General features: G+C 43.8%; 2 protein-coding genes and 1 non-coding gene across 23 annotated transcripts in view; all 3 read right to left on the reverse strand.

Annotated features, from left to right (window-relative positions):
- Positions 1–1,308: 1,308 nt before the first annotated feature.
- On the reverse strand, positions 1,309–4,067 carry HAX1 (HCLS1 associated protein X-1). 4 transcript variants are annotated; one of them, XM_069478678.1, is made up of 7 exons: positions 3,875–4,067; positions 3,084–3,202; positions 2,719–2,906; positions 2,211–2,262; positions 1,925–2,031; positions 1,708–1,798; positions 1,309–1,564 (listed from the first exon to the last, which is right to left on the reverse strand). In XM_069478678.1, exons 1-7 carry the CDS (start codon positions 3,925–3,927, stop codon positions 1,479–1,481), a joined length of 696 nt encoding a protein of 231 aa, XP_069334779.1. In that variant the 5' UTR covers positions 3,928–4,067; the 3' UTR covers positions 1,309–1,478. The 4 variants fall into 4 exon arrangements, with proteins under 4 accessions (XP_069334779.1, XP_069334776.1, XP_069334778.1 ...); XM_069478675.1 differs by having other exon boundaries at positions 3,084–3,346; positions 3,875–4,066; XM_069478677.1 differs by having other exon boundaries at positions 1,326–1,564; positions 3,084–3,346; positions 3,962–4,067.
- Positions 4,068–5,664: 1,597 nt separating this feature from the next.
- UBAP2L (ubiquitin associated protein 2 like) overlaps positions 5,665–27,194 on the reverse strand; it is a 44,168-nt gene continuing 22,638 nt past the window's right edge. For 4 of the 18 annotated variants that reach the window (XM_069480543.1, XM_069480539.1, XM_069480544.1 and 1 more), the window contains exons 12-27: positions 24,535–24,733; positions 23,459–23,736; positions 23,118–23,290; positions 21,865–22,054; positions 21,067–21,121; positions 20,130–20,304; positions 19,707–19,779; positions 18,506–18,701; positions 18,332–18,420; positions 16,508–16,561; positions 15,787–15,868; positions 14,836–15,053; positions 13,921–14,026; positions 9,082–9,149; positions 7,582–7,776; positions 5,665–6,312 (exon numbers count right to left, since the gene is read on the reverse strand). In XM_069480543.1, coding sequence (XP_069336644.1) covers positions 6,217–6,312; positions 7,582–7,776; positions 9,082–9,149; positions 13,921–14,026; positions 14,836–15,053; positions 15,787–15,868; positions 16,508–16,561; positions 18,332–18,420; positions 18,506–18,701; positions 19,707–19,779; positions 20,130–20,304; positions 21,067–21,121; positions 21,865–22,054; positions 23,118–23,290; positions 23,459–23,736; positions 24,535–24,733 — 2,247 coding nt within the window. In that variant the 3' untranslated portion in view covers positions 5,665–6,216. The other 14 variants (XM_069480550.1, XM_069480546.1, XM_069480547.1 and 11 more) reach the window with 6 other exon arrangements.
- Positions 15,952–16,087, reverse strand: LOC138391178 (small nucleolar RNA SNORA58). The gene has a single exon (XR_011234792.1). It is a non-coding gene; the product is annotated as a small nucleolar RNA SNORA58 (small nucleolar RNA).

Raw genomic sequence — 27,194 nt, forward strand, 5'->3', positions numbered from 1 at the left:
GGTGACAGAGCTAGACTCTGTCTCAAAAAAAAAAAAAAAAAAAAAAAATTACAACTATAGTGTTTAAAAGTGTGATATGGGCACAAAGATAGACAAACAGATTAACAGAAGAGAACAGGGATGTGCATGTGTGTTTATAAATAAAGAAATATTTATGTATTTGTATGTGTTTTTTCCAAATGGGAAAAAATGAAATTGGTTCCCAGGTTCATACTATATACAAAGATAAATTCCAGGTATTTAAAATCCTATGTGAAAAAGACAAAACTATAAAACTTACAGCACAAAACACAGAAGAGTATCCTTTTAACCTTGGGTTATAAGAGATTTCTAAAAGATAGAGCACTAACCACAAAGGAAAGATGAATTCAGCTACAATAAATCAACTTATATTCCCAAAAGATGTAATAAAAAACCCTCAAAAGACAAAGTTTCATTACTATTAGTTCCTGTCCTTTGTTCTTGTGATACGCCTCTTTAGAAAAATTCCTTTGCTGTCATTTCAGTGGGGTTTCCAGAGGGAACAGATAGATGTACATAACCGTGTAAGATCTGCCACTCTTAACCATACTGTTAAAAATGTCTTAATGAGAAAAAGACCTAGTAATGTTTGTGCTAGTTATATTTCCTCTAATACTCTAAAAACAAAAACATAGTCAGTAATTTAAGAAATATTTCCCCATGTACTTCCTCAAATTATCTCATGAACTATCCAGTGATCTCACACTCAAGGAAGCAGTTATCCCAACTTTTTTTGGAATCTGATGCATCTCTTTCTAGAAATTTTCCTGGGATTAACTCTAGTTATCTCCTAAGGAAAATCATTTTCTATCAAAATCAGGTTTTGGAAGTAGAACAAAAAATTAAGAAATAAGGAGAAGTTTGGGGGCCAAGATAATTTGGGGGCCAGGTGCGGTGGCTCATGCCTGTAATCCTAGCACTCTGGGAGGCCAAGGTGGGTAAATCGTTTGAGCTCAGGAGTTCAAGACCAGCCTGAGCAAGGGCGAGACCCCGTCTCTACTAAAAATAGAAAGAAATTATATGGACAGCTAAAAATATATATATAAAAAAATTAGCCAGGCATGGTGGCCCATGCATGTAGTCCCAGCTACTTGGGAGGCTGAGGCAGAAGGATTGCTGAGGAGTTTGAGGTTGCTGTGAGCTAGGTTTATGCCATGGCACACTAACCCAGGCAACAGAGTAAGACTCTGTCTCAAAAAAAAAAAAAAGGAAAAAGAAAAGATAATTTGGGAAACCCTAGATAGTTCTAGAAAGTGAAATAGCCTTGACAAAACCAAGACCAAGAAATTAGCATAAATAAAGGTTTTATTGGTCAGTTTGGGTGACATACTGACATATCCCAAATTCACTATTCCACATACCCAAGGCCCTAAAGTGACAGGAGAAGCTAAGCTTATTGATAATGGGCAACTGGTGGGAGGTGGAAAGGACCTGAAGGCCACTGAGGGTTAACAAGGCTACCGGGACCGGAACCAACGTCCTAGGAATAAGTCCAGGATGGAAAAGGCATCATCCATGGCTGGAGGTCTTGGTGATTCTGGATCTAAGGAAGAAAGTCATACACATAGGCTAAATGAAAGAGACTGGGTAGAGACACATGGGGGAAATATTAAAGGGTAGAAGAGTAAGATTCCCCCTCCCCAAGGAGTCTTAGATGGACCCCTTTGAGTCATACTCTTAACTTACCACTTCTAGGACTGCTGTCTGCCTCTTGTCGGGTTACTGTGGTCTCTGTCCGGCCCTCACTGTCCACCACAGTCCGGTGCTCCTCTACTATCTACAAGAAGTCCCCACCATATTCCTAACATCACTAAAGGTTATGTTCAGTGGTTTCTTTACACAGATCCCTCTTTCCAGGGCATTCCCTGGCCACAGTTTCCTTTACCCCTTTCTCTCAACTCACCCCATCTGGCCTAGTGATCTTGGTCACAGAGATGCTCTTGAAATAAGATTTGGGCTGGGGCTGTAAAACTGGGCCAAGACCCTCCTGGGAGACCTGGGAATCAAGATCTGGAAGGGCAAAGATATGAAGAACCAGGAAGGAAAGGGTCCATGGTAAAAAAAAAAAAAAAAAAAAAAAAAAAAAAGACAAGTGTAGCAGGAAGAAACTTCAGGGAGGGAGAATAGACAGAACTTCAGGAGAATAATATAATAGAGGGCTGGCAAATGTCCTCTCCCTCCAGACTCACCATTGTCCTCTCTGGCTCTAGGATGGGGGGTCACAGGCCATATATCATCAAACTGCAGAAGAAGCCACAGTAGGTAAAAAGATACCTTCCAATCTGAAACTTGAAAGGGTCATGGACCTCAAACTGCTCTAAATCCCCTTTCCCCAGAAGAAACAGTTCCATTCAGGATAGTTTTACTTCCCTACTCCTTTCTCCTTCCTGGCTGTTTTATGTATTCTTCTTCCAAAAAGCATTCCTGAAATACTTTCCTATCCTCCTCAAACAATTCTGCCTCATCCAAGAATTATCTAGACCAGTGATTTTTTTTTTTTTAAAGAAACAGCAGAACTCCCATTTCCTCCCATAGAAAATCCTACAAGAAGCTTAATATAGAAAACATATAAATACACCAAGTGGAGAGCCTAGGCTTCCCACCCAAGTCTATCAGATTCACCCAAGGATTCCAGTCTTTGTCCTTTATTAGTGGTCTCCCACAGGCTCTCATTTCAGACCCAGATGGGGTACTCACCCTATGAAAAGGTCTCTGGGAACCCCATTCTGGTGCTGGTTTAGGGGATTCAGTTCTTGCGTCACTCTCCAAGACCCCCCCAAAGATCCTGGGCTGGTGACTATCTGGATACTTAAGCATTGAGTCTCGAAGTGTCTGTCCCTCCCGCAGTCTCTCACCAGGTGTCTCTGACTCAGGACCTGGAAGTTCTGCAGAAAAGTGAAAGGTGGATGCTAGGGTGGGAAAGGACTTGGGCTCTTTAAATCTCCCTGGAAATCATCAAGTCTTTTTATACTTCCCATCCCCCAACTACTCCCAGCAGGCTCCTAATTTCCCCCACCAACTGACTAGAAACCATGGGTTCTCCCTCAGGGAAAGCCACACACCAGGAGGATGGGAAGGCAAGGTCCAGGCCCCCATCTCGCTGAAGATGCTATTGAAATCCCGTACTAGGTCATCAAAGCCAAAGTTATCATGAAAATGCATCCCTCCTCCTGGACTGAAGCTGAAGCTGAAGCCAAATTCCTCAGTGGGCTGGGGACCATTAAACCTCGGGCTCCCACGGCCCCACGTGGCTCCTTCTTCTTCTTCTTCCTCCTCATCTTCATCTTCATCCCGAGTCATCCCTCCAAAAAAGGTATCTCTGTGGCTGAGAGTGGAGGCAGATTGGCCACCAAGATTCAGCACTACTTAAGCCATAAATTCAACTCATGGTGGCAGAGTGGGACAAAAGCAAGGGTCTGGGAAGATGGGGAGAGGGTTAGAGGACTACCTGTCAAATCAAAACATAACAGCTGACAATTCTTTCTGGTTTTGATCAGTCAGCACCCCGCAACTCCCTTCAAACACCTCCCATCGGTTTTTCTTCAGGATCCCCCAGCCATTCCCCTCTCTCCCAAGCTCCTGCTCACTTGCTCATTGTCCTGTTCCCCGGATGCCCATTGTCTTCCCCACCCGTGTCCCTGTTGCATCATCCCAGGTTGGAGAAAGGCTTAGGGTGCTGTTTCTCCTCTTAACGACCAACGCGGTCGCGCGGTGAGTGCTCAATGTTTCGACTTCTGTCCTCTCCGTAGGAGTTGAAGGAGTGGGGAAGAGAATGTTTTTCCAAAAATATGGCGTAAGGGGTCAAGCTCTCCCCAGAAGTCCCCACCCTTGTCCGAGCTGGACCTATTCTCACCTCCGAGGTCCAGGAAAGCCGAAAAAACCCCGGAAAAGGTCAAACAAGCTCATTCCCGTATTGGGACTCGAACCTTCGAACGCCTACCGTGGCCCATTCGCACCAGGGGGCTGCCTGCGTTACGCTGTCGGAAATTGAGCGAGGCGTCAGTCCACGTTACCGGAAAGCAAGCCCGCGATCCGGACACACTGTCGTAAAATGACTCTCAGCCGGACGTGGAAGGGCTCTCAAATTTGAAGACGGACTTTACCCCACCTTTGAGAGGCCAGATTCCTATTAGGGAAATGGGCACGACGAACTTCCATTTTCAAATAACCACCTCCCTCCTAAGCCCATTCTTCTTCCTGCAGACCAACCCGGTCCAAAAAGGTGTTTCGAGGGTTTGATTCTGGATAGTACCCAGGTAAAGCCGCCAGAGGGCAGCCTAACCGCACAAATGGATCGGTGTGAGGCCCTTCCTCACCCCTGGCTAACCACACCCGGGGACGGCCAGTAGAAGCCACCTTGCCTCCTTCTCGGTCTTCTTTGTTTCTAGACTGACCTAGGTGCCATCTGGTATCGGGTGGACAAAAACGTTTTACTAAGCTCCTTCTAGTATTGAATTCCCCAGAATTGAGTAGTGATAAAGGCATGGGAACGCAAGGACTTCCTCCTTTCCAGCTAGGAAGGAGTCTGTCATAACCATAAAGGATTCATTTTTCCAAGCAGGCTCTGCAACCAGCAAGATAAAGGATTGGTGAGAAATTTAAGGGACGGGAGGATAGTGGAAAGTCCTGGGAAGGAAGAGTTTGGGGCCATAAGTATCTCTTTTTTCCTATCATTGATTTTCAGAGTCTCTCCACCTCTCCTTCCTGTACCCATCCCTATGCCAGGCCTTGCTCAAGACGACTCCTCTTCAAGGGATTGAGTATAGCGATGCCACAAGAAAGCACCCAAGCAGCAAGAAGTACTTTAGTCTACTTCTAGGAGGAACGGACCCCAAACTTTAGTTTTGCCAGACAACAGTGCACGCTTCCCTCACTTCTTTTCAGTTTATTTGCCTGGATCCATCTAAGTTACACTTAAGACTCCATATGGGGCGCGGTGGCTCATGCCTGTAATCCTAGCACTCTGGGAGGCCGAGGCAGGAGGATCACTCGAGGTCAGGAATTCGAGACCAGCCTGAGCAAGAGCGAGACCCGTCTCTACTAAAAATAGAAAACGGTTTGGACAGCTAAAAATATATATAGAAAAAAATTAGCCGGGCATGGTGGCACATGCCTGTAGTCCCAGCTACTTGGGAGGCTGAGGCAGAAGGATCGATTGAGCCCAGGATTTTGAGGTTGCTGTGAGCTAGGCTGACACCACAGCACTCTAGCTCAGGCAACAGATACTCTGTCTCAAAAAAAAACCTCCATAAAGCCATTGTTTTTTCCTTTGAAATGGTGTCAGCTCCTTCTTAATCCTCTCCCCTTTCCACCCAATCTCCTCTAGCCCTCTCCCTTTACTGCGTGAAATCGGCTGTAGACGTAGCAGTTTCTGGAGGAAATAAAAATTTATGGTGGTTCTTTCCAGTCACCAGTTATGAAATGCTTAGGGGTGAAGGGAAGGGAATCCCCTCAGGGACAAGATACTACTAGCACATTAAGGTCAAAGGAGTTCTTAAAGGGCGAAGATTTCACTTTATTCCACTGCCTTCGGGGGGCCTGCTAGATGAGGCCCCGTTGGTACAGTAATACTTATTCACCAAGCTGGTCATCGACGAGACTGAGGATATCCTAGACGAAGCAAGAATGGGCAGAGGCTGAAGGTAGAGGTTTTCTTTTTATATATACAAGACACATTAATCCATTAAATTTGAGGACACAGTACAAAAAAAAAAAGAACACTTCAACTAATTCATCTGACAATGCTGTTCATATGACGCCATTTTTTTTGTTGTTGTTTTGTTTTCCTAATAATAAAGGAGGAGACTTAGGGCTGTTGGGCTGATATATATTTGGGGGTCCTCCCTCCCCACCTCACCCGTACACCACCAGGGTGAACAGGACAAAGTGAAGGAAGGGCAAGGCCCACAGCAAAGTTTCATAATCTTGAATGCAAGGGGGGAGGAGGAGGAGGAGGAAGAGGAAAGGAAGGGGGGAAAAAAAAAAAAGGAGAAAATACAAATCCTATAATACATACAACAGGGTGGGGATGGTATGGGAACGGGACAGACATGAAGCTGAGGCATGGGGTGGGCCGCTGGGGGTGGGGAGCAGCGGAACCCCCCCACATTCCTTTCTCTCTTTGATGCTGTTTCCATAGTTTCCAGGCTGAGAAGCCCTCTGAGAAGATGGGACCAGGAGAAGAGGGTCAGGGCCTCAGTTGGCCCCCCAGCTGTAGCTGTTGTAGGCAGACTTGTTGGTCTGGGGCTTCTGCGGGATGGAGCTGGTCTGGCTACGTTGCCCGCTGCCCGTCTGCAGGGGAATGGGACGATGATGGGGAGGAAAAAAGTATCTAGTTAGTGTGACAAACTTGTAACATCTTCAGGTGGAGATGTGCAAATTGTCTTGCTCTCCCATTCCCCTTACTACTGTTAGTTCTCAACTATAGAAAATACGGTCTACAAAGCAGCTAGAGCCTCTCTCTTACAAGCAAGAAGGCATTTTTGACCTTTAAATAAGGAAAAGATGAAGAGGGCAAGATACCTTTGGAGACAAGATAGTGAGTCAGTTCCACTTATTTTCAATTCTACCTTCTCCCATTACCCCACCATCTTCCCCTGTTCTTGGAGATGAGTGATCACAAGGCAATTTCATTTTCATTGATTCCCATGAATGCCTCAATTTGGAAAGCTGTCTTTGAGAGCAAGGAAGCCCTTATTCTAGCTCCCCAGCCAGCTCAATGATGAAACTCTAAAGAGGCTACTTGCACCATCCCACGAATCCCCACCCCTACGACACATCACATCTGTCTGAGTCCATTTCAAGCAAGGTAGGAGAGAGTCTGAGGCCTCAGGCTTCAGATGCTGTCCCAAGAATCTTTTCCATTCCAGTAACCCAGGTGTTTTCCAGAGTTGGGGAAAGGCAGAAATATAAAGAGGGTGTTGGGGAGGGGAGGAGGAGAAAGGAAGGGAGGCCAGAGAGCTCAGCAAGGTGTTTGTGTTTGTGTATCCCGATTTGTGACCGCGCAGTCTTTTCTCTTCAATTTCCCTGAGGCTGTGGAGGTGAAATGGAGACTGAAAAGGAGTGGGTTCAAGCATATCATCATTCAATTTCATTACCTGCTCCTCCTGCTGGCGCTGGCAACAGAGAATCATCTGCAAATATGGTAGCTGAGGCAGAACCAGGATATATGGAAAATAAAGGGACAAACTTTGACAATAGAACTCCACCATTAGAAGGGAAAGCTATAATGCCAGGGAAGGGGGAAGGCTGGGAGAGGTAAGAGGGGAGGTGTGACCCAGGTCTGATGGGACCAGGACAACTGTGCAATGGGAGGAGGTGGAAGAGAGGCACCAAAGGAATTGGGCAAAAAAGCTTTCAATCTGGCCCCTTCTCTGACATTTCCTTTACCGGCCGCTCATGTTATGTGCGCTTGTGTCTGTATGTGCTGTTGCCCATGGCTGGCGCTAGGGAGGGATTGGGTGAAGGTGGTGGTAAGGAAGGGTAAGAAAAGGAAAGGGAAGGCAGTTTTAAGGGACAGGAAGAAAGAGGAAGGGAAAGGAGAGGGGGGAGGGCTATTACCTGGCCATCCTGCTGCAGGTGATGGTGAAGGATCTGCGAGTGCGGCTGCTGATGGGGGGTCAGAATGTGCATAAAGGGGGCAGGTGGGTAGGCAGCAGCTGTGGCCGGATTGATGGGCCCCCCACTTCCTAGGGCTGAAGGCAAGTTGAAGGAGGCAGCAGGAGTACCGGAATGAAAACCTTGTTTCTCAAAGGACTGCTATCCAGGAGGCCAGGAGGAGAGAGAGTAAAAGGGATCAGCAAACTAATTCCGGGAGTTTCTGAGCCCAAGTTCCCCCACCCTGAGAAAGCAGCACGGTGTCACAGAAGGGACAGTGCACCTGAAATCAGATATTCAGGTCTCAGTTCCAGCATTGCTCTTTAATAGCCGTGCAATCCTGGGCAAATTAATCTCTCAGCCTCAGTTTCCTCATATGTAGGGATGCTACTGACCTCTCTTGTTATAAGGCTCAAACAAGAGGATGAATGTGAAAGCACTTTGTAAAACTGAATGTCACATATGAACATAGTGAAATTTGCTGACTACTCTTGGCATCCTACTCCTGGAGTTGGGCAGAAATTAGAACTCCTTGGATATTTCAACATAAATACACACTGAGATGTTTGAAGTGTTGAAGCTCTTGGTCATGAAGCACTTCCCCCAAACCTCTAACACTTTATAGCAAGCTTTTTAATTATTATTATTTATCTTTTTAATTTTTTTAACCTCTCCCCCCTAATGTGTTTTTTTTTTTTGTTTTTTTTTTTTTAAAGAGACAGGACCTCACTGTTTGCCCAGGCTAGAGTATAGTGGCATGATCATAGCTCACTGTAACCTTGAACTGCTGGGCTCAAGCAATCCTTCCACCTCAGCCTCCCAAGTAGCTGGGACTACAGATGTGCACCATCATGCTCAGCTATTTGGAAATTTTGTGTAGAGAGGGGATCTCACTATGTTGCCCAGGCTGATCTCAAACTCCTAGACTCAAATGATCCTTGCCTTGGCCTCCCAAAGTGCTGGGATTATAGGCATGAGCAACCACAAGCTTTCATTTATGTTGATGGAGGATAAAAGCAACACAACACAAACCCGTGGATAACTCAAATGCTTCACTTAGTTTCGGGGTTGTCTCCTTTCCCATTCCCCCTTTTTATTACAGATTAACTCACAAAGAATGGAATTAACTTCATTCCCATACTCATTCTCTTGGAAAGTTATGAAAAAGTTTGGGAGTAGGTTGGTAAAAGGACCAGGATAGTTGCACAGTAAATCACATGACACAACAATTTGCCACACCTCACCTTCCTATTTACATTTCTCTCGTTTTTTTCTCAGAGGGCTAAATTTAACCTTCTTAAGAGAAACGAAGTCTAGAGAAGACCATTCATTTAGAAAAGGTAGAGTGGGATTCCTGACACCTTTCCTAAGGCTATTCTTGTCTACTCTATTTCTACCATTTCAACTCCACCTCCTTTATGTCCATCTCTCTTTTTCCACTTCTGTCCAGAGCCAGGCACCTACCTGGGTTTTGGAGTACACAGAACCCGAGATATCTGGCACGCCCGTGTTACTGGAGGTGACTGATACACCTGGGGGAGGAGGAAACAGACAGGAGGATTAGCTCAGCTAGCTGCCTGGTCCCTATTTCTGGGATGCGGTGTTATCTGTAGCCTTTCTAGCTATACCACTGCAAGGGAATTTTGGTCTGTTTTCCAGCTTCACATTAGTCCTGAGAAATGAGTTCATGACACAAAGTCTCCCTAAAGGTTCTTTTGCTCTTTCCAGGAGTGTGCTGAGTATATGTATGAGAGAGTGAGGCAAGTTGTTTTTTGGAGGACAAGGGGCATATAACCAAGCCTTACTAGGATATACAATTTTCAAAACACTTTTGTGCCAAAACCCAACAGGAATTAATAAACTTTTAATTTTAATGTCCATTTCAAATCAACCTACCCAAACTACACTCAATCCTGCCCCTGAAGACTTTGGTAGTCTGGCTATTTCTCTTGCTGAAGAGACATTTTTGGGCTTAAAATCCATGCCCCCACAACATAAAGTAGGAACTAAAGGAGTGGTCCAATTTAATCCCCAAGAGCACTTTCATTCTCAAAGCCTCAGCTCACTTAGTCCAGTCTCTCCAGTCTTGAAGCGTCTAGCCTATATACTTATGATTTAAAGGGCTGGCACAAAGATGAATTTCCATTTACACAATTTAAGCCTAAGCACAGTGGGGTGAGAAGGGATAGGAAAGTGGACAGTAGGCTATCTCCTACAGCATAGGTGGAGCACAAAAACCAAATGTTACTTTTAGTTTACAACTTCGGCTTCTCCATGACATAAAGGCTCTAACCCATACCCCGACTTCCATGTTTTTTCCTGTTGAAAAAACTCCCTATCACTATAACTTTAAGGAAACCAAAGTAGTAAAACTCCTCATTGTAATTTATACTCCTCAAATACACATACTACACTCTAATTCCTAGGTTTTAGGGAAATGGGTCAAGAAGATAGGAAAAGCCATGGGATAAACTAGCATATTTTAAACAAAGATTTGAGGAAAAGTAATTTAACTAGGAAAGTAAAGCATGATTTTTTTTTTTTTTAAATAAAAAAGATGTATCAGTCCCTATGATGATAAAGTGAAGCTCCAGGAAAATCTTTGCATTTCTATGTACTTGGATCCTTCCCCTCAGAGGTACACATTCCTTCTCTGCTGTTAGGAGCACTTTGTTGGAAAAGTTTTTTAGAAGCACTGTGCTCAAGTGACCAGATCACAAATAAGGAATCCTCCTTTGACCCACAATTCAACAGCAATCCCTCTTCAAACCAGAACCCAAAGCCTAGGACAAAGGTAGCCTTCAAAAGCTAAGCCCACCTTTGACAGTCACTTTAAAAATCTTCCCAAAAGAAGTGGCATTGGAAAACCCTCCCACATCATGAGTCCAGATAGTTCCTGGGAGAAGCAAACACCAAATAGGAAAAAGAACAGAACTATAGAAACCAAGCAAGAGAAAACACTTCCCCATCTCCCAAGTATCAACTCTCTACACTTTAAAGGCACTGAAGTAAAAGGCAACAATACAGGAACCTCTTAAGGAGCTAATGGAGTATTTTTTTCCTTCCCTTTTCAAACTCCAGGTGCCTGGCAAATCACTGGGTAATAGGGATAACTTTTAAGAACAGAGTTCAGTTATGTAAAGATCTAAGTTGATAAGGAGGTTCATATGGAAGGGTTGAGAATGAAGATGGAATAAAGAAGATATAAGTAGAACGTTTTTAAGATAAGTTATGAGACAATTTATCTTTACCTCAAAGGCAAAAAAAAAAAGCTAGCTTAGTCACCCTCTGCAAAGTGAGGCTAGGTTGCCATAGGAGGGGAGAAATGACTAACTAGATTCTCAAGCTGGGTGGTAGTGAGAAATTTAGCTCCAACATGACCTCACCTGGTCTCACTCTTTCTAGATACCAGGCTAGCTAAAAACTTCTAGCTTCTAGTCCAGAGGCCTTATCTTGGATATGGGGTTGAAGGGACTGGAAATGCAGGAAAAATAAGAATACTCTGTGTAGTGGCCACAACAGCCTCAATCTAAGCATTATAGACCCTAGAAAATAATGGGATTTCTCTACCCCTCACCAGTTATTAGAAACATCTTCAGTTCTCTTGCTTTCCTTGCAACATCAACACCCCCTGCCTATCCTCCACTCCCAACAGTGATAATACCAACACGATGTGATGGCACGGAGGAGAAACAAGAGCCAATCTCTCCCAGCATGAGAGCCCCTGGGAAATTGGTCACACTCCACAGAGCAAAATTATTCCAGAGGGCTGAGAACAAATACAAGGAAAGCTGAACACTTTGGTTTCCAATTAACCAAGGATGGTGACCTCTCTAAGTTAACTCTATAAACAAAGGGCTGATGGTTGGGCTGGGTGGGGATTAGAATTTCCATAGTCTAGATGTCTAACCAAACCACTCCCACACATCCTTAGCTACACCCACAAGTGCAAAACGACTTATAATCCACAATCTCTAATAAGCCATCGAGGGACTAAGACCATGTTCTAGGCTAGCACAGTTTCCACAAAGCCCGAGTCATCAACTAGCTGATCACTAGGAACTTTTATCAGATCTCAGCCACTTGGCCTTTGGGAACCAGATGTGGGACTTAAGCCTTGGAAGATACTTCTTTAACAGCTCTGAACACCATCTATTTTGCCTTTCACCAAAACATGACACTCCAAACTTATTTGTCCTTTTCCCGCTGCTTATGTCAGAGGCAAAGGGAAGATCTAAATGGAAAAGTGAAGCAATATAAGCATGGGGAATCAGGGATTTTCTACAAATAGTTTTCTTTACCAACCAATCAACAGGCTGGAAACTGAGGCTGTTTCCCCTCCCCCCACTTTAATAAAACCATCATACTGAAAAGTTAACAGTACTTTGGCTATGCTGGGGTTTGATTGAAAAGGCCACCCTCCACCCTTCATCCACACATAGCACAACATTGGTTCCTAGTGTCCAGAAAGACATGCACGGAAAGAACGCCAGAGTTAGCTAAAGAAATACCACAGTTTATTGAAGACTACAAATATTTTTTGTTACAAGTTGAAACTACATGCCTTCCAGAAATCAAAAGCAACAGCAGGTGTGTGCATTGATGCTTCGGAGGTGCTGCACCGCTTGAACTCGAAATGGGTAAGACAGGGTCAGACACATGGGGGAGAGGAAAATGGGGGAGACGCAAGTTCAAAAGCCCAGAAGGTATCCACCAACTCATTTCCCCAAGCCACGCAGGCCATGGCCTCAGCTCAGCAGGCTCTCCTCAGTGGTCTGGTTTCTGAAACAAGACTTCAGTGCAAATTTATACACACACACAAAACATAGCCCCCAGCCTTGGGCCAAATTAGCTCTCAGCCGTCCAGAAATGCTTGTAAGGGGGTGGATATTTTCTTCCTAAAAGGAATCAAATACATAAAAATAAATGAATTTAGAGGTTGATGAGGAATAGAATGACAAGAGCCCTCTGTGGGGTTAGGAACTGGGGGTTCTCAAAGGGCTGTTACAACAGGTTTCTGAAATCTTAAGGGAGATGAGAAGCTAGGATTTCCATGATTGGGTATGCCAATTCTCTTATATTAATCACCTACCTCTTAAAATTCTTGAGCCTGTTCCAGCTACGACTTACACCTAAAATGTTCTCGGAATGGGGCCACTCCAAGTAAAAAAGCTTGTGATTCTCCCCATCAAGGATTAGGGTGGACCTTGCTCAGTGAAAAGAGGTGGCCACAAGGAGGTAGATAAAAAATTTCAATGATGCTTCTCAGGATTTCTTTAATTTAAATCATGACTCACTCTAAGTCATACAGCACAATTCAAAGCTCCACCTTGGTTGTTAGTTCCTAGCCTTACTGCCTTCTGTAGTCAGCTCAGACAGTTTCCCAATTATTGAAAACCTTGGGCAATTTACCCACCTAGAGCCCACTTGCTCCATCCAAATCACCATGAAACTGTAATTGAGCTGACAGCTTTGAAGGACATCCCTCAACCCCTAGCAATCGCAGCAACCTACTCCCCATATTCACCTACAAGTCACTGAAAAAAGTAGACGAAATTGTTTTATTCAAAGACTGCTTCTCACTCCCTGTCCTCCAAAAGAGGAGGAAACTGCAGGTATGGAAGCAAGGGATAGGCTAAGTATCTTTTAGGTCAGTACCTATCCAGAGGATTCCTACACTTCCCTCCCTGACATCAAATGTGCAAATGGACTTTGCAAAGAGACCAGCCATACAAATGAAGGAACCTAAAGGTCCAACTCTCCCAGTCCAATTCTCACTCTATGGAGTAGTCATGCCTACTCCTTCCTCCCCATGTCTTAGGTCTTCTAGCTAGGGAATAAACAAGGAGCCACATAAGAAAAGTAGTACTACAAAGAAATTTAAGCCAAACCTATCATAGTGTGCTAGCTATAAACCCACTCAATCCTTCTAATCACTGAATATATACCCTTTTGTACTATTAGTATCATACATATTAGCACTTGCCTCCACTGACATTTCAGCAAAATCTTGGGGCTCCCTGCCCTACTTCCCACCCAAACTTTTGGCCAGTCAACATATTCTATTAGCCAACACACATGCTTGGACATTCCCATCATGAATAGCAGACACATGTCCTAGTATCAAGCTCCTCTGTTGGTGCTGCTCCCACAGACACCCAAGTCAGTCAAGCATTAACAATCATATCTGGAGCAGCAGCACACCCTCACCAACCCCATTTTCTCAACACCAAGTCTTTCTGCCTGAAATTCATCCAATAACATCCCACAGATACCACCGAGCCAGGGCCAAGGTGAGCTTACCAGTGTTGTATCCATGAGACCCATATCCACTCGGCTGTTGGAAAGGGGTGGCCGATGCATTCACACTGACATTCACACCATGCTGCTTGGAAGAGGTAGGAGCCACCTAAAGAGCAAAAAGGCCAAAACTACAATGAAATGGCAGCAGAATACCATTTGTCCCACTTGTCCTACTCCAGGGACTATACATTCAAATGGCTATATATCCTGATATAGGCTGGCCACAGTTGGCTTGGTGAAATGGGCTTACTAGTATTTTTGGAATCTACCAGTGAAGTCAAGAAATGGTAGTCTAGGCCGGGCGCGGTGGCTCATGCCTGTAATCCTAGCACTCTGGGAGGCCGAGGCGGGTGGATCGCTGGAGGTCAGGAGTTCGAGACCAGCCTGAGCAAGAGCGAGACCCCGTCTCTACTAAAAATAGAAAGAAATTATATGGACAACTAAAATATATATATACAAAAAATTAGCCGGGCACGGTGGCGCATGCCTGTAGTCCCAGCTACTCGGGAGGCTGAGGCAGTAGGATCACTTAAGCCCAGGAGTTTGAGGTTGCTGTGAGCTAGGCTGACGCCACGGCACTCACTCTAGCCCGGGCAACAGAGTGAGACTCTGTCTCAAAAAAAAAAAAAAAGAAAGAAATGGTAGTCTAGAGGAAGGGAAAGGGGCACTGGGAGCAGGGAATGAATGACAGCCTGAGTGAAGCAAAGATATATGGTATCACATTCCCCCTGTGGCTAATTCTAAGAACAGGCAATCTCTATCCTCATTCTACCAGTTCCACCCCCACTCCCTCTCCCAGGGCAGAAGCAGGCTGGAGGTGGAAACTGTTCCTTCTTATCCATTACTAAAGTAGCTAGGATGGTGCTCAGGGCTAGGATCCTTTACCACAAGGACAGACCAAGGCCAGGTACTCACAGGGAACACAGCAGGCCCATACTGGAAGGTGCTGGGGAGGCCCGGGACCCCTGTGTAGTATGGCAGGCTGGTGTAACTGTAGCCAGGAGGCAGCGCCGGGTTCAGGAATGTCTGCTGCGTGGTGTGGTGAGTCTGCGTCTGGTTCTGTTGGGGTTGGGCCAAGGTTGTGGCCGGGGCTGGGGAGGAGGCATCCCCACGGCCGAATTTTGTGAGGTCACCTGTGACAGGAGAGGCTAAATGTACCTGCCTCTTTCACCCCAACACCAGCGTAGAATTACCTCTTCTGGTTTCACATAATTCTAAGAGGTTCCGTTCAAAGACTGTTGAAGTTCAATTCCCTGAATTACATTTCTTTGTGGCTCTACGTAGCATTGCTCAGCACATACTTAGCCCAGTGCTAGTCAAAGACTAATGCTGAGTAACTGTGCAATACTGTGGCAGAGATAGGCTCCCAGAATAAAGCTCCTGCACGATTTCTCTGCCCACTCGTGTTCTCTTTCATCTTCCCCCTTCTTCCTCCTCTCTCCTCCTCCATGGGGAACACCCTGTGCCAGACTTGAAGGACAATGATAGGTCAGGCAAAAAAAAGGAGGCCCAAGGCCCAGCAAGGCAATGAGACTGCCACTATGAGTAGAGTACAGGGGCAGAGATGAGCACAGAAGGCCAGGTCAACCACTGTACTTTCCAGAAAAAGCTGGAGAATGGCTTGAAACCAAGTCAAGATATCATCTAGAAATAACAGGAAGACAATAAAAAGTGGGATGAAAAGTAAAAAGCTGCCACATGTCCACCTTAAGCAGGATTCTGAATCTACCAACCCTGATTTCCATTCTATACTTCTACCAAAGAACCTTAATTAAGGTGAGAACCAGGTCCCTTCCTGATGCTAATCAGTATTCTGCTATCAATCTCAACACCATCTCCCTTTATTCAGCCCCATCTCAGTCCTACCAGAATAAGGGTTGCTGGCCAGGCTACCATCCCTCCCAGTCAGCGGAGTGGTGGGTGTGGGAAATGGGATGCTGTAGTAATCCTAGAAAAGAGGAATAAAAGAGCAGAGATTCAATGCACTCATTCTCCAATATGAGAATTATTTGTACAGGGTGAAAAGCAGAAGAATGTTAGAGTACTGCAATTTATCCAGCCATTGATTAAGCTGGCTAGAGCTGGCACGAACTCCAAATTACTCTTGCATACACTGTCCCCCCTGCCTGGCCATTAGCCCAGTCAGGCAAGGTCTACGGGTATGCTCACTTGAAAACCTATCAAGGTGCATCAGGATCAATAATATTTCCAACACTCTAGACATCATTCCTATCAATCTAATTATTCTGCTTATTCTACTGAGAAAACGGATCTTTCTTTCTGTAATTTAAAGTGTTTGGGACATACGGAAAGCACCCAGAGAGTTCCATCGTACTATTGGACTACGGATTAGGTTAAAATGTATTTACTTCAAAGATGCCACAACTCTGATTTAAAAAAAAAAAGATACCTTCTATTAGAACCAACCCTCCAAGTCCCTATATTCTAATATATCTTAAAGTGTGTGTATGGAGAGATGGCATGACAAAGAGCAATACCTGTAACTTATCAATGGAACATTTGAGATAATCCTGCCAACACTAATTTTAGAATCACTCTTTTCCAAAGCTGTGCCCCACATACTCACCAATGGAAATCTTGTCTGAAGCATCTGCAAGTCGTCGTAACCATATACTTGTGGCTGAAAGATATAAATATGTAACAATAATGGGAACTGGTCATGTTAGCAAACCAAGGAGCTAAGGGATAGGCCAATTCTAAAAGAAACATTCATCCTCATTCTTGGTTAGAGCAGGTCATAGACTATTTCCTTCAGTTTTCTTTAAGAAGAAAACAGTGAAGTACAAAGACATTAAATGACTCATGAAAGGTCTTGAAGCTGTCTTTGAAGCTACATACCACTGACTCAACTAGGCTGGCCTCTTGGCAGCAACAGGGCAGACATAAGTTATATATGAATAGTTTGCTTTACTCACTATTCTACCAATCTATCCTCTCATAGCCTTCAAAATCAGGCTTAAAAATTTATCTCCTCCAGAAAGGATTAATTTTTTTTGAGACAGAGACTCACTCTATTACCCAGGTGAGTGCAGTGGCATCAGCCTAGCTCACGGCAACCTCAAACTCCTGGCTCAAGCGATCCTCCTGCCTCAGTCTGGGACTATAGGCATGTGCCTCCATGCCCAGCTAATTTTTTCTATATTTAGTAGAGATGGGGTCTCGCTCTTGCTCAGGCTTGGTCTCGAACTCCTGACCTCCAGGGATCCGCCCACCTCGGCCTCCCAGAGTGCTAGGATTACAGGCGTGAGCCACCACGCCCAGCCAAGGACTTATTTTATTCTTGTTTTCTCTAATTTCTGGGTACTAAGGTAGTGTTATTGTTTAAAAAAAATGCATAAGAGTCCTATCTGGATGTTTCATGTATGTGATGTTTATCTAGCCTTCCTCTATGAAGACAAGAACAGGTTTTTTTTGCCTTTTTTTTTAAAAGAGACAGAGTCTTGCTCTGTCACCCAGGCTTAAGTGGAATGGTATGATTAGAGCTCACTTCAGCCTTGAACTCCTGGGCTCAAGCAATCCTCTTGCCTCAGCCTCCAGAGTAGCTAGGAGTATAAGAGCATACCACCACACCTGGCTAATTTTTTTTTTTTTTCCCAGTAGAGATGGGGTCTCACTATGTTACCCAGGCTGGTCTTTTTTTTGTTTATTTTTTTGGAGACAGAATCTCCCTCTGTTGCCCTGGGTAGAGTACAGTGGCATCACTGTAGCTCACTGCAACCTCAAACTCTTGGGCTCAAGTGATCCTCCTGGCTCAGCCTCCTGAGTAGCTGGGACTACAGGTGCATGCCAGAACGCCCGACTAATGTTTCTATTTTTACTAGAGATGGGGTCTCGCTCTTTCTCAGGCTTGGTCTCAAACTCCTGAGCTCAAGCAATCTTCCTGCCTCGGCCTCCCAGAGTGCTAGCATTATAGGCTTAAGCCACTATGCCTGGCTAAGAACAAGAATCTTTAAAATTTTTTCATAAATACCTTTCATCTTAATAGGTACCAAATACTTAAAGATGATAAAAGATACACCAGGGCAGAAAGCTACTACTGTCAGCCACTTATTCTCAGACAGTCCTAGAATGAGTCAGGGAACTCTGCTTGGAGGTCAGACCCCCAGAATTACACAATCAATCCAACTAGAGAAAAGAATTCTCTAAGAAACTAAAAGAGATTCCAGGTGAATATGCTGGCCTTTGGCCTTAGAAACCTGCATATACTGAGGTTCTGCAGGTCCAATGGCAGGCTTGAGTATGTGCGAGTTTTGGTAAAGCAGGGGTACTAGAACCAATCCCCAGTGTATACCAAGGGACAACTGTATGGTCTTCCACCTGAAGCTAGAGCTATAACAAGAGCAGCCACACCATCCTCACCTTTTAGAAAAGACCCTTCAGCCCCACTTACCGGATAGGCATGTAACAGCCCTGGAGCCATAATATACGGATTAGGCAACAATGGCGGGACCCCAGGAGGGAGGTTGGGAGGAGCTTTTCCTAGAAGAGACATTACATTTTTATCCTGTCACACAATTACTTATCTCCTCCATCCCAGAGGAATGCCATCCGCTTACAAGGCTACCTGAAGTCGTAGCAACTGAGCTTCGAGTCGAGGCTGTGACGGTGGAGTTGCTGCCTAGGCTAAGACCTAGGCTACTGCCACTATTGAGACTGGAGGAGACGCTGACCACTGGGGGAGGTGCAGAGACTGTGCTGGATGTGGTAGAGAAAGTGCTGGAGGAAGAATGGAGATTCGCCTCACTTTCCACACTTGTGTGCTTCAAAGGGGGGGGGGCAGTGGAAGGAGAGAGTAAGAAAATAGAGATTACCAACACAGGTCAGTAAAGACAAAACAATCCTTTTAGCTGATTATATTATCATCATGTCAAATTCCCAATTAAAAAGTCCAAGGCAGGATACCAGGGTGCCCTCTGCCAAAGTAGTCAGAATCTCCAGCTACACATTCCTCAAGATTCATCTGGCAAAGATGGTAACAAGACTCACTGCCCATCATCATCACGTTCAGAAATACAGGAAAGTGGATGGGAACAAACTTCTCAAAGACAAACACTGTTGGTAAAGGGACAGAGATAGCTGGGATATGAATAATGTTTCAGAGCCTTTTCTCCCATACTTTCTTCACTAGTCCAGCCCAAGAGACCAGTTGGTAGGCTAGAAAAAAGTAAAAGTTCTGACTTTAAACCTAAAATTGCATATTTGAGAGACCCCTATGAAAGCCTTAGCCCACACCTCTTTCTGCAGGCTTCTGGCAAACCTGACACTTTTGTCCAAATGGGTCCTCCCTCTACAACCTCAGCTTAATTCTACAAATAGTAGTTATAAATTGAAACAGTGTAATTCTTTGACCAAAAGCTTTCATCTGCCCTCTCCTTTCATAAAAATGTCCAGTCCCACACTAATTACTTTCAGGACTTACATTCGGCATGCCCCAGACAAAGGAAGGGGAACAGCTCTACCAGTTAGAAAGGTATGATCTTACAGAATTTATCAGAGCATACAAAGCCTATCTATCTTCGGGGAAAAAGAGGGCTGGTTAGAAAGTTACTTCCAGGCTTTTAGGACAGTTCTCCAGAGCTCTGCAATATTTGTGGATTCTTCTGCCTCTCTTGGCTTCCCAATATCCCTTAATTCCTTATCCTGAAACCTCAGATCAATTATCATTTTGCCACCTCATGAAGAAATTTTCAAGAACTCCCTCTTGAGAGAATCTTAGGTTTTCATAAGTGTAAGAAAATCACACTTCCTCACAGCATCGCACTTACCAAAAGAGTAGATGTCGAAGTGCGCCCAGAAGATGTTGATGACGAAAGGGTATTCTGCTGCGTAGATAACGTGCTGTCAGAAAAGAGACTACCATCAGCCACAGTGGTATGGCTGCCTGAACTGGAGCTTCAGTCAAGAACATGAGCAAGGAAATAAGGTAAAATATGGGACCAAGGTGGTGTGAGAGCAAATGGTTAAGCACAATGGCCAGCCGGGGTAGCGAGCATTTAAAGCAAGAGTAGATGCTGAAAGGGGAAAATATAACAAGCCTCCTGTCTTCATTTCTCACAGTTCTTAAGTCACCCACTTACCACAAAAGCAGGGCTAATGTGGTCTCTGCCAGGTAGAGGGAATAAGATAGAACCACAAAGCTCTGTTACTGCTATTCACCAACCCCAACCTCCATTCTCACCCCAAATCACCTGCTGTGTTGTGTGGTGGTAGTATTTGGAATCTCCTCATTGTGGCTCAAGCCACCCAAGGAGGATGAGTGCTGATTGGTTGTCGTCAGTAAGGAAGCTGCAGATACCGTTTCATTGAGAGGGGGGATGCTAGAAGTGGAAGGTGAGTCAGATTTCACTGCAGAGCCTGTAGCACCTGGAAATAAAGTAATGAATTCACCTCATCAGACGAAAAAGAGTGTCTGTAAGTAAAGGGGTGACTACAGTCCTAGGCTGCCCCCAAAACAAGCGTGTGAGTTATGTAACAATGCACCATTTAGGCCGGGCGCGGTGGCTCACACCTATAATCCTAGCACTCTGGGAGGCCCAGGCAGGCAGATCGTTTGAGCTCAGGACTTCGAGACCAGCCTGAGCAAGAGCCAGACCCCGTCTCTACTAAAAATAGAAAGAAATTAGCTGGACAACTAAAAATATATAGAAAAAATTAGCCAGGCATGGTGGAGCATGCCTGTAGTCCCAGCTACCAGGGAGGCTGAGGCAGAAGGATCACTTGAGCCCAGGAGTTTGAGGTTGCTGTGAGTTAGGCTGACGCCACAGCACTGTAGCCCGGGCAACAGAGTGAGACTCTGTCTCAAAAACAAACAAACAAACAAACAAAAACAATGCATCATTTGTATTAGGTAGAAATCTCTTCTTTCTTTTTAATTCCAAGCATTTCACAGCACTGATCTCATTTGTTCAACAAAGGGAACCAATGGAATTATCACCGTTTTAAAATAGAGAATCTGAAACTTAGGATGGTTTGAGATTAAGCAGCAAGTGTAAACCACACAGACCATAACCAAATATTTTGATCATTGAGCCAGGGCTCTTTTCACTACAATCTAAGAAATGCAAAACTATTGAGAGGGTAGGGAACACACTACAACTGACAGGAAAAAGCCTAGAGAACACTCACCTTCAACAGATTGCGTGGTCTGTAACTGCGTGGCCTGCACAGAACTGAAGCCATTCTGATATAACAAACAGAGGAGCAAGAAATAGACAAACGCATGTGAATGGGGCAGTTAAACACTGACTCAGCTTAATTTTGGTCAACAAACCATTAGTAGAAACTCTGCAAGTTAACCAAAGGATTAACACAATGCAGACTATCCAAAGAACCAAAATAGCAATCAAAATTAAACAACAACAAAATCTAGATAGATATACCAACCCTGTGTGACCGAAAACAACAGAAGGCAACCCCCCCGAACTGCAGAGGATACCACAAACCCAAAATAGATATAGGAAAGCCCAAAGCCCAAATCCAGTGATCCTTGGGGGAGAATGTGGGAGGTACCACCGTTCAGCCAAACCACCTATTCTGCTGGCTGCATCTGACGGTCACTCCACATCACCTCTCGAATATGTTGTCCCCGTCACCATGCCAGGACATAGCAAGGTGAGGTCTACTGATATGCACCCAGAAATCTAGCACTCACATCTTCCCAGAAGACAGGACAGGTACTTGAGACTGATTCTACTAGAGACAGTGAATCTTTAGTGCAAAGAGAATGGTTTTCTGGCTCATGAGTCTCTAGGCTTGGTGAAAAGAACTTTTATTTACTAACCATAGAAATGTGTTTTCAGCTTCTCAATTAGTACATCCAATGTTTCTTAGTACCATTTGCCGAAAAGTAAAACACAAATATTTCAGGGACTTTTGCCCACTATTCTCCTAATCAATGCCCAGGGGGGCACTTGAAGCCACTACCTTTGCCTGAGTCAGGTCCTTTTGGGGTGATGAAGAGATGGAGCTGGGGTACCGCCGTGTCTGTGTGGATCTCTGTTCATAAAGAGGGCCCTGAGCACTGTTTTGGGAGGTATAGGTTGTCGACTGAATTGGGCCACTCTGATAACCAGACTCCTGACTCTGGTTAGATGAAATTGTAGATGAAGATTCACTGTGGGGAATGAAGAGAAGGAAAATCTCAGAGAAACAAAATAGAGCAGATTACTGATACTAAGGAAGTACTGGAGATCTACTACTGGAATAAGCTGATTTCAATCAAAAAGAAAATTTCCAGTAACAAATAAAAGAAACTGCCACAATTTTCTCCTGAGAACACTAGGAATTTCCACATTCTATGATGCCAGAGATCTGAATTAAGAATAGAGTTTAAAGTATCTTCAATTCTTAAAGAAAGAGAAAAGCCTCTTGTTCCCCTACATTCTGCTATTATAAGAAAAAGAGACTAACAGTCGATAGAAAGGATATACTATTGTTGGTCCCTTCTATACATTAGTTTAACCTGAACCCCAAGCACAGGAAAAGCCATGTTTTGTTCACACTCATTTTAAGGAATTCTGAGCTCCAGGCTCCTTGGAGAACCCTTATTAGATTTTAAAAATTACTGGTAGAACAGTTTCCTGAGAGGAACTTTTTAGAATATTTAGATGCATCAGTGGCAGTTATGACTCCATAGATCTAGACTAGGGCCAGGCATTTGTATCTTTAAATTCTAAGGATTGAGGATAAACAGCCTACTCTCCTGAAATTCCTCCAGGATTTTCTATTGCTAAAGATGATCCTCCTTCATAACTATCATAGGAGGTAGAAAAGGTTCTACTGGTAAGGTTCCTTTTAATTTAAGATATTAATGCTCCCTCCTTCCTAGGAGTTCAAAGTTATACCCTTTGCAGGCATGAGTCCCACACCAAAGTGTTGAAAGAAGTGCCAATAGCATTTTTAGCTGTGGCAAATGCCAAGATACTGTTAGAAGTGCTGTACACATCTTTTAGAACTATGCTTGGACATTCTAGAAGTACCCAAGGGGTATATTTCTGTTTACAGTCACAGGTAATCCTAGTAACAGTATCTCAAAATACTCAACAAAATGCTATGATTGACTACTTTTCCTCTCACCAGTCAGAAGATTGGCACTCCACAGTTCTAGAAATCACCAAGATACTTAGAAAAAGTAATAAAAGACTAATAAGAGGTCTCATAGCTAATGTTTCCTCTACCTGGCCGTGCTGGTATATAGGCTACTTGGAGCCTGGCTTGAAGAGGCGCTCGTGGTGGGGGTGGACTCATAATCAGAAAGGACAGGCTCTGACCCAAACTGCAATGCCCCGAACTGCAGGTTTAGCCCTGAGATATCTGCTGAGCCAGGCATCTCCACAGCCAGAGCAGGAATCTGTAGAGAAAGACAAAGGAGAAGAGAAAGTAATGGTTTTAATACAATCTTACTGTAGACTAATAAAAAACTTGCCCCTCACATGTCCAAACTTACTCTTAACAACCTCTATTCTCAAATCCCTATACACTTTGCCTTAAGATAGTATCTATCTAAAAGTTCAAGTACCTTAGAAGTCAAGGAGGCTTTTTTCTTCTGCTGTTTCAGTTTCTGCTGAGCCGGCTGAGGGCTGGAGGATTGGTTGTCTGAAGATCCAGGCGACATCTGTGGAGCCGAGGTGGATTTGCTTGGCAGAGGAGAAGAAGGGGGTGGAGGTGCAGCCGTGGAGGTAGCCACTGCAGGTGGCTTCTCCTGAAGGAACACCTCCATCATGGTTGAAGACGGGGTGAAAGCCTGGCGCTTTGTAAAGGGGCTGTGCACTGCTGAATCACTTGGGTTCTTCAAATCTGCAAGAGGAAACCCAATATGTGTCAGGCCAAAGATACTGATGATCTCAAGGAAATGCTATTGTCCTGCACTAGCAGCATGAACAAGGCCCTCAAAAATCAGAAATTCATATATAAACAGGTCCTCTTTTAGGACTTAATCTCATTTCTATAGGTGACAATCATTGGATCACATCTGTTCTTAGGTAGAGCCTAAATAAATCAACACTGTTATCCTGCCTGTGTAAGACAGGAATCTACAAATTGCCCATGTTTAAAACACAGTAAGTGGTCGCTGAATGTCACCAATAGGTTCTTAAAAACTGTGACTTTAAGCAAAACAATGCACAAGTCCTCAAATAACATCATTTCCTTCAACATCATTTTGTTATAATGTTAATGTGAAAAAAACTGGTTTTGTTATATGTCATTTTGCATAGTCAGTTTCCAAGAACCTACTGCAATTTTAAGTGAGAACTTACTACTATATAAGTCTTAAGATGGCCAAGCCCAAGAACCCAAAGGCAATATGTTATTTTCAAACGCTGAAGATAAATCTAGAGGGAATCTGAAAAAATCCCCAGGTCAACAGAAGACTGCAACTAAGTATATGACTAAATTTGATGGGAGGCATAAATACACAGCCTCGAATTCTTATTGTTCAACTTTCAGAACTAAGCCCATCTGATTAGGAGAAATCAATGTGGGAAACCAGCCAGTTGGCTGCCCCTCTTTTCACTTCAGGACACATTCTCCACCCCCTCCCCTGCCAGCCTCTTGACAGTATGCTTAGATTCAAATCATTTTCCATCTTCTCACCATACTGCACCAGTGACGGGGACTGTGTCGTCGAGCCCATGTCCCAAGAGGAGGTGGTGGTGCTTCCAGATTGAGAATGCTGAGCTGCCAACTGAGCCAGGGCTTGAGCAGTCTTGAATTGCTCCAAGAACTGGGAGCCAGTGGTACTGCTGCCTTTAGCTTCACTGACATCACCAAATCCTTTCCCTAACATGCTCACCTATAGATCAACAAAGAGATGAGAGAAATCTATAGCCAGTAACCTTGGTCAGAAAGACACTTATCCAGACTGAAAGCCAGCATAGATCAGACAAATAAAAGTCTGGTAGTCTGCTACTAGACTAAGTATACAGCATAGTCCATTAGAGTATAAGATACAGAGTCAGACTGTCTGAGATTGAAACCTCAGCTATGTAATCTTAAAAAAATTACTTCTAGGCCGGGCGCGGTGGCTCACGCCTGTAATCCTAGCACTCTGGGAGGCCGAGGTGGGCGGATCGTTTGAGCTCAGGAGTTCGAGACCAGCCTGAGCAAGAGCGAGACCCCGTCTCTACTAAAAATAGAAAGAAATTATATGGACAGCTAAAAATATATATAGAAAAAATTAGCTGGGCATGGTGGCGCATGCCTGTAGTCCCAGCTACTTGGGAGGCTGAGACAGGAGGATTGCTTGAGCTCAGGAGTTTGAGGTTGCTGTGAGCTAGGCTGACGCCACGGCACTCACTCTAGCCTGGGCAACAGAGTGAGACTCTGTCTCAAAAAAAAAAAAAAAATTACTTCTAATCTCTCTTTGCCTCAGTTTCTTCATCTGAAACTGGGAATAAAAGTAGTATCTCATAAAGTTGTAGGATTAAACAACGTATCAAAGCACTTAATACATGCATAGCACATAGTAATAAACACTCAAAAAAAATGAGAGCTGTTAGAGCTCATACCATCATTTCTTCCTCCCTCCTCCTCAGGGATAAAGCTCTGTTGACGGGAGGGTATTCCCTTTCTTTTATATTTTTAAATCAACAAATTGATTATTAAATTAACATAAAGGTAATATAAAAATTTACTTTAGACAACAAGGTCCTTGCTTCTTTCATTAAATAACTCAAAAGATCCATCATGGCCGGGCGCGGTGGCTCATGCCTGTAATCCTAGCACTCTGGGAGGCCGAGGTGGGCGGATCGTTTGAGCTCAGGAGTTCGAGACCAGCCTGAGCAAGAGCGAGACCCCATCTCTACTAAAAATAGAAAGAAATTATATGGACAGCTAAAAATATATATAGAAAAAATTAGCCGGGCATGGTGGTGCATGCCTGTAGTCCCAGCTACTCGGGAGGCTGAGACAGGAGGATCCCTTGAGCCCAGGAGTTTGAGGTTGCTGTGAGCTAGGCTGACGCCACGGCACTCACTCTAGCCTGGGCAACAGAGTGAGACTCTGTCTCAAAAAAAAAAAAAAAAAAGATCCATCATCATGTAGAAGTGGTAAATAAAAAGAAAATTTTTTAAACTTCAAAAGAAACAAAAACTAAATGGAGCCTCATCTCAATGCTGCTAGTAACTAACACAGAAGCAAGAAAGAGAAGTTAACCGGCCATCCCAACTTCTACACTAGATAATCAAATAACAAGTCAATAGGATTTGATTCTTTCCTCTGTGTATATACAAGTTCTACAGGATAATCACTTTATGATAACCACGCAAAATTTTCTCTTAATGCTTCTGGAAATTCCCCCCATTACCCACTACCAGGTAAAACTATCACCCTAGTCGAGAAGATAAACTATGTGGCCTTGACTAGTCTAAAAAACCTCCAAGGACGTTAAATCTAGTCTTTCTTAGGTAGTTGTTTTAACAACCTCCTCCTCATCATTATCAAACAATGCTGCTTTCTTACACAAAACCAGTTCATCCAACTTAAGATAAAACTTTTCCCACCACAGTCTATACCCCAAGATTACACAAACGAAAACCTCAAAGTCTGTGGCAGAGATTTGTTCTCACACAGCCAATGATTATCAGATACTCTGCAAGTGCAAAGCGTGATATTAAAAACAAAGAAAATTACCCAATGTTTATTGTATTATACACAAAAACAGAGGAACTCCTATGTTCTTTAGATGTATTAAATTTTAAGGGAAATTAATCCTCTAACATTTATTCTCAAGGAAAAAGAAACTATATTAAATAACATATTAATACATGTAATAAAAAAAACAGAATAGTATTTTTATTTAGTTTAACACATCAGGTAGCACATATTAAATAGAATGTTAAGGTAAAGTGGAATCATGTTGAAAACATCTTTTTGATATCCAAATTTTGATTTGGTTGTAAATCCTCATAATTCCAGACATTGAGAGCAATTAAAAGAGAGCACTTGACCACATTTTCCAATCTTGTATCTTAGTGGTTAGTAATTATCTTCTGATCTTCATACCTTCTTATGACCTTTGTCCTATTTTCTTTCCTCTTTTTCTGTTTAATCCTAACACTTCTCTTCATTTCCCCTTCTCTCCCCCACCTCTCATGTTACCTTTCCTATGTGGCAGAACATCAACCACTACTAAATTAACACAAAACCATTCTAAAACAATAGTTAAAAACTGACAGAGTTCTGGATTAGTGGCTAGCTCAGCAGTTTTCTAGTTAAAATAATTACTACAACTGCAAAAATAAAATTATATGCAC

The sequence above is a fragment of the Eulemur rufifrons genome, chromosome 8, assembly GCF_041146395.1.
Source record: "Eulemur rufifrons isolate Redbay chromosome 8, OSU_ERuf_1, whole genome shotgun sequence".
NCBI lineage: Eukaryota > Metazoa > Chordata > Mammalia > Primates > Lemuridae > Eulemur > Eulemur rufifrons.

Excerpts from the sequence above, each read along its gene's own strand:
- HAX1 (XM_069478675.1), bottom strand. The coding sequence starts at position 3,927 with ATGAGCTTGTTTGACCTTTTCCGGGGTTTTTTCGGCTTTCCTGGACCT. Across the intron at positions 3,347-3,874 it reads GGCTTTCCTGGACCTCGGAG|CCACAGAGATACCTTTTTTG; the intron begins GTGAGAATAGGT and ends CTCCACTCTCAG. Across the intron at positions 1,799-1,924 it reads AGATCACTAGGCCAGATGGG|ATAGTAGAGGAGCACCGGAC; the intron begins GTGAGTTGAGAG and ends GACTTCTTGTAG.